At 51.6% G+C, this 14791-nt stretch overlaps 1 protein-coding gene across 1 annotated transcript; it reads left to right on the top strand.

Annotated features, from left to right (window-relative positions):
• Nucleotides 1-408: 408 nt before the first annotated feature.
• UTP11 (UTP11 small subunit processome component) lies at nt 409-5899 on the top strand. The gene is made up of 8 exons (XM_036397237.2): nt 409-538; nt 677-738; nt 1237-1339; nt 1586-1699; nt 3246-3339; nt 3563-3693; nt 4962-5072; nt 5625-5899. Exons 1-8 carry the CDS (start codon nt 476-478, stop codon nt 5706-5708), a joined length of 762 nt encoding a protein of 253 aa, XP_036253130.1. The 5' UTR covers nt 409-475; the 3' UTR covers nt 5709-5899.
• The last annotated feature ends 8892 nt before the right edge of the window (nt 5900-14791 follow it).

Below are 14791 nucleotides of genomic sequence, written 5' to 3'. Positions count from 1 at the left end.
GGCGGGGCCGGGGGCGGCCCGGGGCCGGTGCCCGCCCAGCACGGCGCTCGGGCGGCGGGAGGCGCTGCGCCGCCGCCAGCAGCGGGGGCAGGGGGCCGGTCCCGCCGCGATGCTCCCCGTGCGGCCGCAGCGGGATGAGCCCCGTCCCGAGGCGGCGACTCCGGCGGGAACGGCAGCTCCGCGGGAAGGCTGCGGGCGGCGGAAGGGGGACCGGCGGCGGAGGGACCGGCGGCACTCGCCCCGCGGGACTGTCCCGGCGGCGGTGGCGGCGGCCGGGCCCGCCCATGCCCGGGGGTCCCGGCGGGGCCGCGCTCGGGGCCGCGCGCGCGTTCCCGCCGTCGCCATGGACACGGCGCCTCCTGGCGGGGGCGCGCGCGGCCTCTGACTGCTGACCCCGGGCCCCGCCTGTTCCGGCGCGCGCCCCGCGTGTGGACGCGCGTTCCCGGGCCCGGCGCTCGGAGCCGCCATCGCAGCCATGTCGGCCGCCTTCAGGAAAGCCGCCAAGGCGCGGCAGCGCCCGCACCGCGAGCGGGCCCAGGTATGTGAGCCGAGCCGGGCCGGGCCGGGCCCCTAGCCGAGCCCTCCGTGCTCCCTCTCCGCCGGGCCTTACGCGCTCTGTCCCCCTCACGCTCCCCGTCTCGGTCTCTCCCCCTCACGCTCCCCGTCTCTCCCGTAGCCCGCCGCCCGGACGAAGCTGGGCTTGCTGGAGAAGAAGAAGGACTACCGGCTCCGTGCCCAGTGAGTGCGGCCACCGGGGGCGGGCGGCGCTGGGTGGGTGTCCCCCCGTCCAGAGGGTTCCCCCTGGGGAATACAGAACCCGTCCTCCTTGCCCAGGCTGTGACACTGGCTCCAAAATACTCTGCTCCTTGTGAAGTCCCTGGTGCCTTTGAGTTGGGATGATACCAGGTGTCCCTTTCCCTGGAATAGTACCAGAGTATTGTAAGAACGTGGATTTGAATAACTTAAAACTGCAGCTCCTTTGGGGTTATATGCCGCTAATAAGCACATTATTTTACTATAAAGCGATTTTAAACAGGTAGAATTCCACACTACCGCCCCTGCCATGGCTGTGCCTTTCCAGGACCTTGTCCTGCCCGAATTCCTGGGATACGGACAAGAACAGGACCAGGCTGTGTCTGAGCCCTGAGCCTTGCTGGGAAAGACTCGATGCCCCAGCAGGGGTGAACACGGAGAAGCTGCTGAACAACTCCTGATTGTTGGTTTTTTCCTCCCCAGTGACTACCACAAAAAGCAAAATGCCCTCAGGGCACTGCAGAAGAAAGCTCTGGACAAGAACCCCGATGAGTTCTACTTCAAGATGATACGTGCAGAGGTCAAGGTGAGAACCTTCCCTGCCTTCAAGCAGGATTACACTTTGATGCGCCAAGTAACATTTTTTTTCCCCCTACCTTGTTTTGATTTAAATTTATGAGTTAATAGGTAAATGACTTAAAATTGGTTTGGTTCCTGTAGAAGGTTTTGAAGAAAATGAGGGACAAGGGACAAAGTTCTGCTGTTAGCAGGCCCCACAGTGCTCTCCAGGTGGGATGGGCTGTCTGTAAGTGCTGTGTTTGTCTGGTTGTAGGATGGAGTCCATGTAATAAAGCAGCCAAAGGATGAAATCACCCCAGAGCAGATGAAACTGATGAGGACCCAGGATATTAAATATGTAGAAATGAAAAGAGTTGCAGAAGCCAAGGTAATAACTCGTATTTTTAGTGTTTTCTAGTTTGCTCAGAATTGGTTTTTACTGTGTTGTTCTTATTGGTGCTGCTGGCTACTGTGCTTGTTCAGTGAAGTCTGATTTGTGCAGTGCTGGAAAGGAGAATGGAAGTGTCAGTGGAGTGCTGGATACAGAGTCTAAAGGTATGATGATAATAAAAAATTACATCATGCATTGTTATAAAACACAGTGATTTTTACCTAAATTCCAAGACTCTAAACATGTATTTCTGCTTAGCATGTTCATAGAGAAATCATGAAATCCCAAAGGTTGGAAGAGTGCTCTCAGGTCATGAAGTCCAGCTGTTCACCCACCACCATGGTCACCACTAGCCTGTGCCCTCAGGTGCCACAGCCACACCCCAGCCTCTTGAACACTTCCAGGGATGGTGATTCCACCATTTCCCTGGGCAGCCTCTTCCAATGCCTAACTACCCTTTCAGGGAAGAAATGTTTCCATATATTAAATCTGAACCTCCCCCAGCATAGCTTGAGGCTGTTTCCTCTTGTCCACAGAATTAACTCTGCTGAAAAAGACCTTTGAGATTATCAAGTTCAACCTATGACCTAACACCACCTTGAAAACCAGACCATGGCACTGAGCATCCCATCCAGTATTTTTTTAAGCACCTCCAGGGATGGTGACTCCCTGGGTAGCTCATTCCAGTGCCCAGAGATTTTTTTTTCCCTAGTGTCCAGCCTAAACTTCCCCTGGCACAGCTTAAGGTCCTGTGGTTCTGTCAGTGGGAGAAGAGACCAGCCCCCACCTGGCTACAGCCACCTTTCAGGGAGTTGCAGAGTGATGAGGTCTCCCCTGAGCCTCATTTTCTGCAGGCTAAACAGCTCCCTCAACCATTCCCCATGGGATTTATGTTGCAGACCCTTCACCAGCCTTGCTGCTCTTCTCTGGACACTTTTGAGCCTCTCAATGTCCTTCCTAAACTGCAGGGCCCAGAACTGGACACAGCACTGAAGGTGCAGCCTCACCAGGGCTGATACACTTGTTTCTTGAGAGAGCTGACAGTAACTGCCCCCTGGCTACCCTCTCCTGCCAGAGTATGAGAAGGTTCCCAGCTGAGGAGAATAATCTGAAATGGGTTGTTGGAATATGGTAGGCTGGCAATCCACAAAAATACAATCCTCTTCTGAAGATGTTGTATGCTTTGATGTTGATTCACAAAACAGAATCAAATTCTCGCTGGGGATAAAAAAATCAAAGCCAGCTTTAAACTTTCCTTCATGCTTTTGCTGGTGGTTCCATGGCAATCATTCCCCTTTGCCAAACTGAGGCCTCAGTTTTCCAAGTGGATGTGTGCACTTTGCCTGGGGAACAGCAAGGAATCACTGTGACCCTCTGTCTGGAAAGGTTGTGAAGACATAAATATAGACCAGATGTGTTTTCAGAGATGACAAAAGGAAGGAGGAGTTCAGCTATTTGTAACCCCGAGGAACAGACAGAAACGTTCTTGGGGGAGATTTGATTTTACTCGCTCCGAATTTGGCCAAACTTGGACTTTCCGCAGAAAATCGAGCGGCTGAAGGCAGAGCTCCACCTGCTGGACGCCGCGGGGAGCGCCGCGGGCCGCCACCTCTTCTTCGTGGACACGGAGCGGGAAGGTGAGCCCTGAACTCGTTCTGTCACCTGTTCGTGTGCACTGACATAAAAGAAAGACACTTTTATTTGTTAGGAATAAAAATTCAGGTGCTCTAGAAATCCCTCTTGGTTACTAGCTGAGACATCACTTCTGCAGGAGCTGTGTGGCTGGCTGTAGCAATGTGTTTGGAAGATTTGGAGGAGTCCATGGGAGTTTATTCCTATTTTTTTTTTTTTAATGTGTAGTTCGGGAGTTTGACATTGCTGCTCACCTGGACACTGTTCCTGAGCTGGTGGATAGAGTGTACAACAGACCAAGCATTGCAACACTGCAGAGAGAGGCAGTGAAGGGACCTACTGATCCTGCCCACCTAAAGGTACTGCTGCTGTTTGTGCTTCACACTTCCTCATGCTTTACATCTTTTATGTGACAGGCACTAAAAAGGATTGATTGCACCACTGCGGAGGTGAACAAAACCGTGTTCTTAAAACTTTTATTGGTGACACAAAGCAGGTAGTGGATGTCACTTAATCACCAAGTGACTGCCTGGAGCCTGCAGTCACATCTCCTGGACTAACACAGAATTCTCTTTCACTGCATCCCAGTCCACTCTGGGTGGGCCACCATAAGTTGTGATACACAGGCCAGAAAAGAGTGGTGTCCCTGCAAAACTGAGATGTTTCTCCTCTTTAAAGGAACATATACCAATGGGACTGTCTGTTCATTAGTCTGCTGCTGTTTCAGGTGTAATTTTTTCAGCAACCACTGTTAAGTCTCCTCTCACACTTCCCCAAAACGCCTTGCACCCTTGAATTAGGTAAATAGGAAGAAGCTTATTCCAACACAGATGTCTCTGTTGCCCTGTTCCTGATCTTACAGTATTTTTCAATTTGGTTCTGAGCCCAGAGTCACTTGAGATTTGTCTCCTTGCTTAAAGCCATTTAAGCAATAGTCTCACTTCCTGGCTTTCCTAATTTGAGCTGTTTCATGATTCTTCAGCATGAATTGCTTTAGCAATCAGCTTTGATTCTAATGCTTTAGTATCACAGAAGTAGCTACACTTGGCTTTACTGCTGTAGATTCTGCTCAGGTAATTCAGATCTGTTGGAAGGTCCTCTGAGTACGAGTCAGTTGTGTCTAAGATAAAAATAGTTGTTTTAAAACTGCCGACTGGTAAATTTTTAACCTGTTTTTTCTGACTCAGATGTCAGATAATAAACACCCTGTGGTCCCTTTCCTCCTGCCAGCTGTCTCAGTTTGACTTGTCAGTAAAGCAGTTGGACGAGTCTTAGACTGACTAGTTTTCTCCTCAATGTCTGAGTCATATTTTAAGCATGTTGGGATCTGTTCTCCTTAATTTAATTACTTAAATCACACCTGCAGTAATACTGTTCCTGTGCTGGGAAAGCTATCCACTCTCATTAGGCAAACTTGACCCAACAAGTTGCATTTTGAGAGGCCTCTGCAGGCTCTGAGCACTTCAGGAATTGGTCTCTGGTCTCTCATTTTTTTTTGTTTTCCCTCTTCTGGATTTTCATTAGGGACTCAAATGTTTTCTTGCATTCGACATTGAAATTCAGAGGATTTAGACCACAGCGTCTTGTTCATGTCTGTCTTAAAACAGCTTTTTTTCCTTGTTTCTAGAAATTAGCCCAGCAGAGGAAGAACCAGTATGACCTCCTGAGGCAGCGCATCGAGAGGGAGAAGGCCATGTTTGTCATCTCACAGAAAATCCAGACACGGAAGGATCTCCTGGTGAGGGATTTGCTTCTGCTTCTCCAAGTCTGTTCTGTTCAGCTCACTAGGTCTGGTATTGTGTGTGTTGTATGTGTTGTGTTTGTTTCTTCATTCTGCTTTTATAGTGACACCTGCAGATAACTCCTAAAGGTAAGTAATCCTCTTTCATATGGAAAAAGCAAGGAGATGAAGCATTTCAGTAAATTATATCTGCTTGTTACAGCAGACTCAGCTGTAAAATGGTGCTCACAAGGAGCCCAGAATAGTGCCACTAGGAGTCAGAAGCAGGGAACCATTTCTGTAAGTTAAGAGAAAGTCTTAAAAATCCAAATGACCACAGAAATTACTTGTCTCAATGGGACTCCTGTTCTCTGGTGCTTGTGAGCAAAGCAGATAGTGCCTGATGGCCTGAAGGGGAAAAGAGCAGATAAAATGATAATCCCCACCTAAACAGTGCAAAGGCACCATTTTTCTTTTATGGTTAGTCCCAGACAGGGACTCTGATTTGTGTGGGTGGAAGTTTTTCTCCTTGCATGGCAGCAAATATTTCTACTTGTTCTTTTCTTCCAGGACAAAACTCATAAAGTAAAGGTGAAGAAAGAAACAACGACTGGACCAGCCATTTACAAATTCAAGTTTCAGAGGAAACGTTAGCAATTCCATGGAATAATAGTCCCAGTCTTTGCTCAGGAAGGAGGAGCCATATCCCTTGGAGAAGGGCTGGTGCCAGCCTGCTTTTGACTGCAGCTCAGCACTTTGTTGAAACAGATCACTGTGGGCTTGTGGTTGCCATCAGTGTGTTTGTCCTAATTGATTGATTAATAAATCAGAGTTTGTTCTCTTGATATTTACAGTGGGAAGCCATGGGATTTGCCTAAAGTGTCCTGGTAAAGTGCACCATAAACAATCAGTGAGCAGTTGAGGTCACAGTGGAGCATCAGGGTGAGTTAAGCACAGCCCAGGGACAGGGACTTGGGGATTGTCAGCTCTGGGGCTGAGCAGGACCTGGCCAAACCCACAAGAGTGGAGCTCAGCTTTTTCAGCTGTCTTTTCAAGCAGCTTAAAGGTGAATTACTCTCTATAGTCATTTCCCCAGCATCCCCCAAACCCTCTCATTTCCTACTTGCACCATTCCATTGTGTGCTTTTCCTCCAGAGTTTCTTCCAGTGCCAAAACTCTGTGTAAGGGGAGACAACACAGCAGCCAAGTGTGGGACAGGAGTTTGTCCTCTGGGTTTTCCTTGGGCCGGTTGCACTGCCAGGGGTGGGGGATGTGCAGGCACATCCTGAGTGTCCTGGAGCAGCCCAGGCACGTTCAGAGGAGCTCCTGTGTGAACATTCCTTTTCTTATCTCTCCATCTCCTGTCCCTGCCAGCAATAAGCACATGGTCTGCAAGAGGGGGAAGAAAAAAAAGATGCTCTTCTCAGGCCCTACCCACCTTGGAGCTTTTCCAGCAGCTTGGTGATGAAACATGATGTTTTTACCTGCTTAAATGCAGCTTCAGACATTGTTCCTGCCAGAACAGGAGAATTTTTCAGGGGAGCATCCACGGAGTTCCGCAAAGCTCGGAGTCTGTGGATTCTGTAAGGGCCGGGTGAGCGGGAGGGGAAAACAAAGCCCCACATGAGAGAATGGTTTGGTTTGGTTTGGTTTGGTTTGGTTTGGTTTGGTTTGGTCCAGAGTGCTCAAGTGAAAGGAAAACAAAGCCCCGTGTGTGAGATTGATTTGGTTTGGTTTGATTTGCTTGAGCAAAAGGGAAACAAAACCCTGTGTGTGAGAGTGGTTTGGTTTGGTTTGGTTCGCTTGAGGAAAAGGAAAACAAAGCCCTGCATGTGAGAATGGTTTGGTTTGTTTGGTTCAGTTTGGTTCACTTGAGGAAAAGGAAAACAAAACCCTGTGTGTGAGAATGGTCCGGTTTGGTTTGCTAGGAACCAAACAGGAAATCAAAGCCAGCATGTGAGAATGGTTTGGTTTGGTTCAGTTTGGTTCGCTTGAGTGAAAGGAAAACAAAACCCTGTGTGTGAGAATGTTTTCCTGTTCGGTTCCTAGCAAACCGAACCGAACCAAAGTCCTGTGTCTGGGAGCGGTCTGGTCCAGTTTGGTTTGGTCTGGTGTGCTCAAGTGAAAGGAAAGCAAAGTCCCGTGTGTGAGGGCGGTTTGGTTTGGTTCGCTTGAGCAAAAGTAAAAGCCCGTGTGTGAGGACGGTCCGGTCCTGCTCGGTCCGGTCCGGTCCGGTCCTGCTCGGCTCGGCTCGGTCCGGTCCGGTCCGGTCCGGTCCTGCTCGGCTCGGTTCGGCTCGGTCCGGTCCGGTCCTGCTCGGCTCGGTTCGGCTCGGCTCGGTCCGGTCCGGTCCGGTCCGGTCCTGCTCGGCTCGGCTCGGTCCGGTCCGGTCCGGTCCTGCTCGGCTCGGCTCGGTCCGGTCCGGTCCTGCTCGGCTCGGCTCGGTCCGGTCCTGCTCGGCTCGGCTCGGTCCGGTCCGGTCCGGTCCGGTCCTGCTCGGCTCGGCTCGGTCCGGTCCGGTCCGGTCCGGTCCTGCTCGGCTCGGCTCGGTCCGGTCCGGTTCGGTTCGCTCGAGCCCAAGCCCCGCCGCCGCTCGGCCGTGGCGCGGAGCAGCCGCAGTGCCGGGCGCGGCCCGCAGGGGGCAGCAGCGCCGCGCGGCGGGGCCGTGTCCCGGTGCCCGTGCCGGGGCTCGGTTCCGTTCCCGCGGTGTCTCCGCGGCTCCCGCTGGCTGCCAGGGAAAGCTCTTTTAGACTAAGGGTTAAATAGATGAATATGTAACCCTTGCACTTGGTGAATTTTACCTGCGTCCAGAGCGCTGCTGCAAAGGGTTGGAGAGAAAAGCAGCAGCTCTGTTGGGAGAGCCTCAAGGAATCCTGGAGCAGGAATTGTAAAGCAGCGACCTGGCCAGAAACCGCCTGTCCACCTCTGTCCACTGCAGAGCCAGTGCTGGAATGGGCACAAGAAAGGCATCAATTCCCGGTTTTTATGGGATGCCCCAGGCAGCTGCGAGGCTTTCTTTGGGCAGGCGCTGGCCACGCTGCTTGTCCTGGGCGTGGTGGTGTCCCCTGGCACCTGGGAGCTGAGCTGCCAGCCAGGACACACAGTTGGTGATCACAGGCTGGGGTGTGGATAGCACAAGTTGTGCCTGTTGTGATATACCCTTCCCTGGGAAGCCATGAAGGTTTTAACAAAGGCAAACCAGAGCACTGTTACATCTGTGGTGCTCACATTGAGCTGGCTTCGTGCTGGGCCCTGGCTACAAATCCCATAACTTGTGGGGAACAGACTAAAGGAGGTGCCAGCTCTTGTGCACAAACATTTTTCACCTACTCCTGCCTGCAATGGTGAAGGATTTGGCAGGTGCTGATCTCTGAACTTCTGCATTAGCAGACAGGGCTGACTCACACCTGCTGCCCTGCAGAGTTCCCAGTGGCATCCAGGAGAAAATCCACACCTTCTCAAAGATCTTGCTCTTTGAATCCCAAAGCTTTTAGCTTGATATCCTCATAGTAAAGCACGGAAATGTTTCTGCAAGGATCTGGAAGGAGCCAGTACCTCATAACTGAATCCAAAACCCACAGGATTTAAAGTGAGACAGGAGTGGGATCTGCCATCCTCTAGCTGGGCCCTCATGGGGAAGGACAGGGAGAAAATGCCCACAGCTATTTTTTGTTTGTGATAATTATAGCATCAAAAGCTGAACCAACAGGTCCTTTAGCAAGGAGATCCCCTGCAGCTTGAAAGATACAGATATCAAAATTCCCCAGATTCACAGCTCAGGTTTTAGGTGACTCAATAATATTGTGCCATATAATAATTTGTGTAATTCCTTTTTCAAATCCTGAAGAACTCAATTGATAATGACTGTCTATAAAAGTTAATAGCAGGCTACACTTGCAGGATTATCTCTAGGCAACTGCAACAATATATTTTACTAGCAGGAGAACCATCAGCAGCCCCTAGGCTCCTCAGCTGCTCTCCTGTAGGCTCCATTTTCCGAGGCAGAGCCAGACTGGAGAGCACAGTGGGGTCCCTGGGGCAGGGGAACAGAAGCTGGCCTGCCTGGGAGGCTCTGGATGCCCCAAGACAGCCCCTGTGGGGTGCCCATCAGTGGGGTGGGTCTCCGTCAGGACCCCCAGAACCTCTGGAGCCCCCCAGGTTGTGCTCTTTGAACAAAGGAGAGCTTGGTGCCACCCATGGCCCTGCTCACGGCGCTGCCCTGTGTGTCACCATCTGCTCTCCCCACGCCTCTGGAGGATGCCACTGCTCACCCCGCTGGTGCTGCAGCCCAGGGTCACAGTGGCACCGTGTGGGGCTGGGTGCAGGTGTTTCCAGCTGCAGGACTGGCTGCTCTGGCCCTGCTGCTCCCCAGCATCCTCCAGCCAGGTTCAGCTGAGGTGTCTTGCCCAAGGGCACCAAGGAGAAAAGGGTGGTGAAGTTCCTCCACTCAAGCCTGAGCAGCTTCACAGCAGGGAGTTGAAAGAGCAGAATGTAAATCAGGAATGACTAATTGCTGCTCAGCATGGCTGCCCTGAACCTCTCTGTTCCACAGCTCCTTGGCCACTTGGACCTTTCCCCTCTTGATTAGGAGCAACAAGGGGCTGCTGATGTCTGGGGAGAGCCCGGGCACTGGGCACAGCCACACTTGGACACAGCCACCCATTTCCCTCCTAACAAACCATTCCTCTCCAAATTCCATCACAGAAGGTTTCAAATGAACAAATACCTGCTGCTGCTTCTGTTGGGAGCTGCCAGGCATCAAGAGTGAAGCCAGGGCTGGGCGAGGTGAAAGCAGCAAATATTTGCTTTGCTGTCTCACAGTTGTGTGTACCTGAAGCCGTTAGTGCCTGGAGAGAGCCCAGGTGAGCAGCACTGCTCCAAGCAGGCAGGAGCCCATTATTTAGTGAGAACTATTCCCAGGATGTCCCTGCCTTGGCAGACCTGAAGCCTGCAATAGTGAATTAGTGCATGCAGATCATCATTTACTGAAACACAAGCCCCGGTGCACCTTTCTAGGGAAGCACTAATTTATTATGCATTGTTATTAGCTGCAGCAGGGCCTTCATTAGAGCTGGAGTTAAGGTCTGTTTTGGCTGCCTCATCAGCATCAGTGAACTGCGTCCCTGCGAGGTTTGATACAATTTAATTAACCTAATTAAAAGCTCTGATTGCAGAGATGATTGGGGTAGAGCCAGCAGCAACTGCATATTTATAACGAGCTAGAAGGTGTGGGACTGGAGCCAAATGATATGCATCTCTAATGAGCTGGTGCTATTGAAGTGTGGATTTGGAACACTAACATTTATTTTTGGCAACAATGGCCAGTTTATCTTCATGATAGAAGCGATCACGGCTTGATTGGGTGTAGCAGGCAGCTCAGCACTCTGCTCCCTGGCCTTCTCCACACCACTGGCAGGCACACACGGGCACCCACAGCCCCCAGAGCTCCCCACAGCTCTCCCCCAACCCTTCCCCTGCAGGCACAGCACCTCCACACCCAGCCCTGCAGGGACAGCGTGCCCCAGCCCCACTGAGCAGCCCCAGAGAGCCCTGGAAATGCCAGCAAATTCCCCTTCCCCAGCCACCACTTCCTGCAGCTCCACCTTTACTCTCTCCCAGACCTCCTGCTCTGTTGGAACCCAGGAAATTCCTCTGGCTGCCCTGGAGGACTGGAGCCCCTGCCCGGGGGGGCTCAGAGACCCTGGCACAGAGCCCCAGACCCCTGTGCCTTTGATTGAGCCCTTGGAAAAAACAATTATCAACTTTTATATGAAGAATTACAAGCCACGAAAGTTTAAATATAATGATAGTGAATTTATCACAGGGTGAAAAATAGATTTTTGGGGTTTTCAGAATGGGGATTCGGGGGGGCAAGATGGAGGAATCTGGGCGTGTCCAGCCTTTCTCCTTCTTTTTGGCCTCCATCTTCTGCTGTGATGGTGGCACTTTTGGATTGGTTTAGAGTAGAAGCTCACTGTCTAACATAGGTGACAGGTATTGGGAAGTTATTGTAAATAATGTACAGGTAGTTTTTAGTATAAAAAGATAACACCAGAGTGCCTCTGTCTGTCCTGCTGTACAGACCTCAGCAGGCCAGGAGAAAGAATTTTATAGATAAGAAACAATAAACAACCTTGAGAACGAGAACTGAAGAGCTCTGACTCCTTCTTTGAGTGCCAGGCTGGGAAAAGAGACTTTGTGACACATCTTGGGGTCCCTGTGAGCAGCTAAAGCCCTGAGACTGCCCCACAGCCAGGCTGGGCTCCTGGAGCAGGTAACCCACCTCAGTTACTCCTCCAGGTGTCAAACACTTGATGCCCTGACCTGCTGGGCACCAGGCACAGATAACACAAGTGCCCAGATAACACAGAGCAGCCTGGAGCAGAGATCAGCCCCAGCTCTGGGCCTTCAGGGCTGCTGCTGCTGCTGCCTGGGCTGGGAGCACCAGCACCTGCCCCTGGCTGACCCACAGCAGCCAGAACCTCCTGCCCTCCTGTTTAGTGCCAGAGAGGCTGCCAGCCCCTCACCCCCCCAGCTGTGTCAGAACAAGGGGGTTCTGGCAGCCCAGGCCAGGGAACCCCCATTTCTGGGCTGAAGGAGCTGTCATCCCCTTTCCCCTCCTCATTTCAAGGCTACATGGTGCTAAAGAGGACTCAGGGGTCCAGTGCACCCAGCAGCAGCACTGGGATGTCCCAGGCACTCTCAGCAGCAGAGGAACAGCAGCCAGTGTGCTGAGCCACTTGGAAAATTTGATCCATGCTAATTATGCTGAAAAAAGCTCTTCTGATAATGAGTATGAAATGGAAGCGTAGCTAATACTCATCTCTGAGTGCCATTAATCTTTAAAACTGGAACAATAAGTGAAAACACTGCAGGGCATATGAAGCAAGGTGTGATTCACATCTGCTCCTCCATGGCTGCCTGATTTATTGGCACAAGGCAACTTTCCTGCACTGTTTCAACAGAGCTGCATTACATAACACCAGGGGCTGCTTTGCTCTGCTTCCCTTTCCAATCCAAGCATCTCCTCAGAGTTTTTAGTGATCTTCTGTCCTTTCCTGGGACAGAAGGAGCACAGGAGATGAGTCCTCCAAAGCTGCAGCTCTTTCCCAGGTCTTGGCCTTTCAGAGATGTGTCTTTCCTCCTGACCATTACAGCTACTGTGGCAGCAGGGACGCGGCTCTGCAGTCTGGGTGTACTGGGTGTACTGGGTATACTGGGTGTACTGGTGGGGAGGGCAGCAGAGGCTCCCAGGGCTGCTCTGTGCAGCCAAGGGGGCTGGGAGGGATGGAACAGGGGGATGGAGACTCCCTCTCCGTCCCTGCTGTGGCAGCAGGGACATGGCTCTCCAGTCTGGGTGTACTGGGTGTACTGGGTGTACTGGGTATACTGGGTGTACTGGGTGTACTGGGTGTACTGGTGGGGAGGGCAGCAGAGGCTCCCAGGGCTGCTCTGCAGCCAAGGGGGCTGTGGGGGATGGAACAGGGGGATGAGGCTCCCCCTCCATCCCTGCTGTGGCAGGTCCTTGCAGGTGAGCAGCACTGGGGTACCTGTGCTCCCCCTGCCCTGCAGACGCTCTGTGCTGAGCCCAGGCTCTCCAGCACCTCTGCCACTCAGATGGATGCAGCCAGCTCACTTTTGATGCCTTTTATTTTCAAATAGCTCTCTCTGGGGGACTTACTATCTTTTATTTAAGTGGTGGGTTTGCTGAAGTGACCTTTTAGCTGGCTCTGAGGAGAGATGGGGAGCTGCAGGAACGCTGCTGACCCTGTGGCTTTGAACAAGTTCAAAGCATCTCCTGCCTTTTGGCCATACCCCTCAGTTGTGCCTTTGCATGGATTTTTCTCCCACACTCCTGAAAAGACATCATCAGAGATATTTCCCCTCATGGGCTCTTTAATATTTACAATGACTTTGTGAGTAGATAATATATTCCACCTTTTTTTTCTTTTTTTTTTTTTTTAGCCTTTTAAAAGCACATCCTCCTTGTGCAGCTGGAGGAAGAAGCTGAGTGCTGGCTGCCTTTGGGGCTGGCAGGACAAACAGACCTGGGGGAGATGAGGGTTTGCTCTGAGCCTTGCTCACTGCCTGCCCACAGCTCCTGGCAGTGTCCTGGGGCAGCCACAGGCCTGGGGTGGCCCTGCCAAAGTCTCCTTCTGCAAAAGTCCTCAGAACCTTCCTCCCTCCACTGACTAAGCCCAAAGCTGATCATCTTGGTAGCTGCAAGACAATCCAAATGCAAAACAAAATGCTTCTAAAAACTGTCCCACAGATTGCCAAGCATCTTATAAAGCCTGGCCATGGGCTTAAGTATATCAAAATCATGTGGATGCCTTTTGTCAAAATGGTTCTAAGGCAGGAAGGCAGCGAGCAGCTTACAACCCAGAAGTGTCACAGATGTACTCGGGAATGCTTGTCCATAATTTTGTTTATTCCAGCCTGCAAGTCCAGGAGGGACTGTCAGATCCTGTGTTCTGATTCTTCTCTATGCTGCCATCACTGCACTTCACTCAGGGAGCCAGGACTGAGTCCAGCAGCTCCAGCTGGGTTTGGGTTTGTCATTGCTGAGGAGGCTGAGCCACAGCAGCCTCAGGAAGGAGGGCACAGGAGGGGAAAGGTGCCCTGGTGCTCCCAAGAGCTGGACTGTGATCTCTTGGGCAGGGGGAGGCAATAACTCCATGGTCCTTGGCTTTTTCACTTGGACATAAACTTCTATCCTTGCCTCAGACCTGGTGAATGTACAAATACAGACACATGTAAGCAGAGCAGAGCCAGAAATGTCAGTGGAGGCTCCGTGCAGTGCTGCACGTTGGGTGAGAGGACCCTGAGCAAGGTGCAACCTCCTGCAGCAGCAAAACCAAGCAGGCCAAGTGTTCTTTGGGGCAAAAATCCTTCCTGGCCTGCAGAGATGGCAGGGCTGGTGTTGAGGCTTCTCGGGTTTTGGTTGTTAATTGCTGCCCTGAGATGTGCAGGTGTCTCTGCTTCGGCCCACACAACTGAAGAACGAGTCTGGGGTCTTCACTTTTCAGTCTTGAGGTTGTTCATTAATTCTTATCTATAAAATTTTCCTTCTGTCCAGCAGAGATCTGCTCAGCAGGGCAGCCATAGGCATTCTGACCGCCCCAAGGGTGGTGTTGTCCTTTTATACTACAAACCACATATAACATATTTACACTTAATTCCAATACCTATCACCTGTGTTAGACAGTGCACTTCTACTCTAAACCAACCCCAAAGTGCCAACATCACTGCAGAAAATGGAGAACAAGAAGAAGAAGGAGAAAGGCTGGACACGCCCAAGTTCCTCCATCTTGTCCCCATAACCCCCACACCAAAAATCCTAAAATCTACATTTTCACCCTGTGATAATTTTATTATTACACTATTCAAACCCGTGTGACTTTCAGGTCCTCATACAAAGCTGGTAACTTGCTCCAGGGCTCAAAATCAAATCCCCAGGTGCTCTGGGCTGTGTGCCAGGGTCTCTGAGCCCCCCAGCAGGGCCCAACTCTGGACACCCAGAGGGATGCACTGAGCTCTGACAAGGCTGAGGCTCAGGGGGTCTCCTCCAGGCTGAGGTAGCCCCTGAGGTGGGCTGGCCATGGTAAGGCTGGTGAGGCACACAACTGTGCAGAGGGGTGCATTTTTTCCAGTCCATGTTGCCCTAACAAACAAATGTCCTGGGACACAGACAATAATGTTTTTATGAGCCTCAAAATTCTGAACTGAAATGCTCT

Source organism: Molothrus ater, chromosome 24 (genome assembly GCF_012460135.2).
Source record: "Molothrus ater isolate BHLD 08-10-18 breed brown headed cowbird chromosome 24, BPBGC_Mater_1.1, whole genome shotgun sequence".
Taxonomy (NCBI): Eukaryota; Metazoa; Chordata; class Aves; order Passeriformes; family Icteridae; genus Molothrus; species Molothrus ater.
The sequence above is the reverse complement of the archived record's forward strand: the minus strand, read 5'-3'. Positions and strand labels throughout refer to the sequence as shown.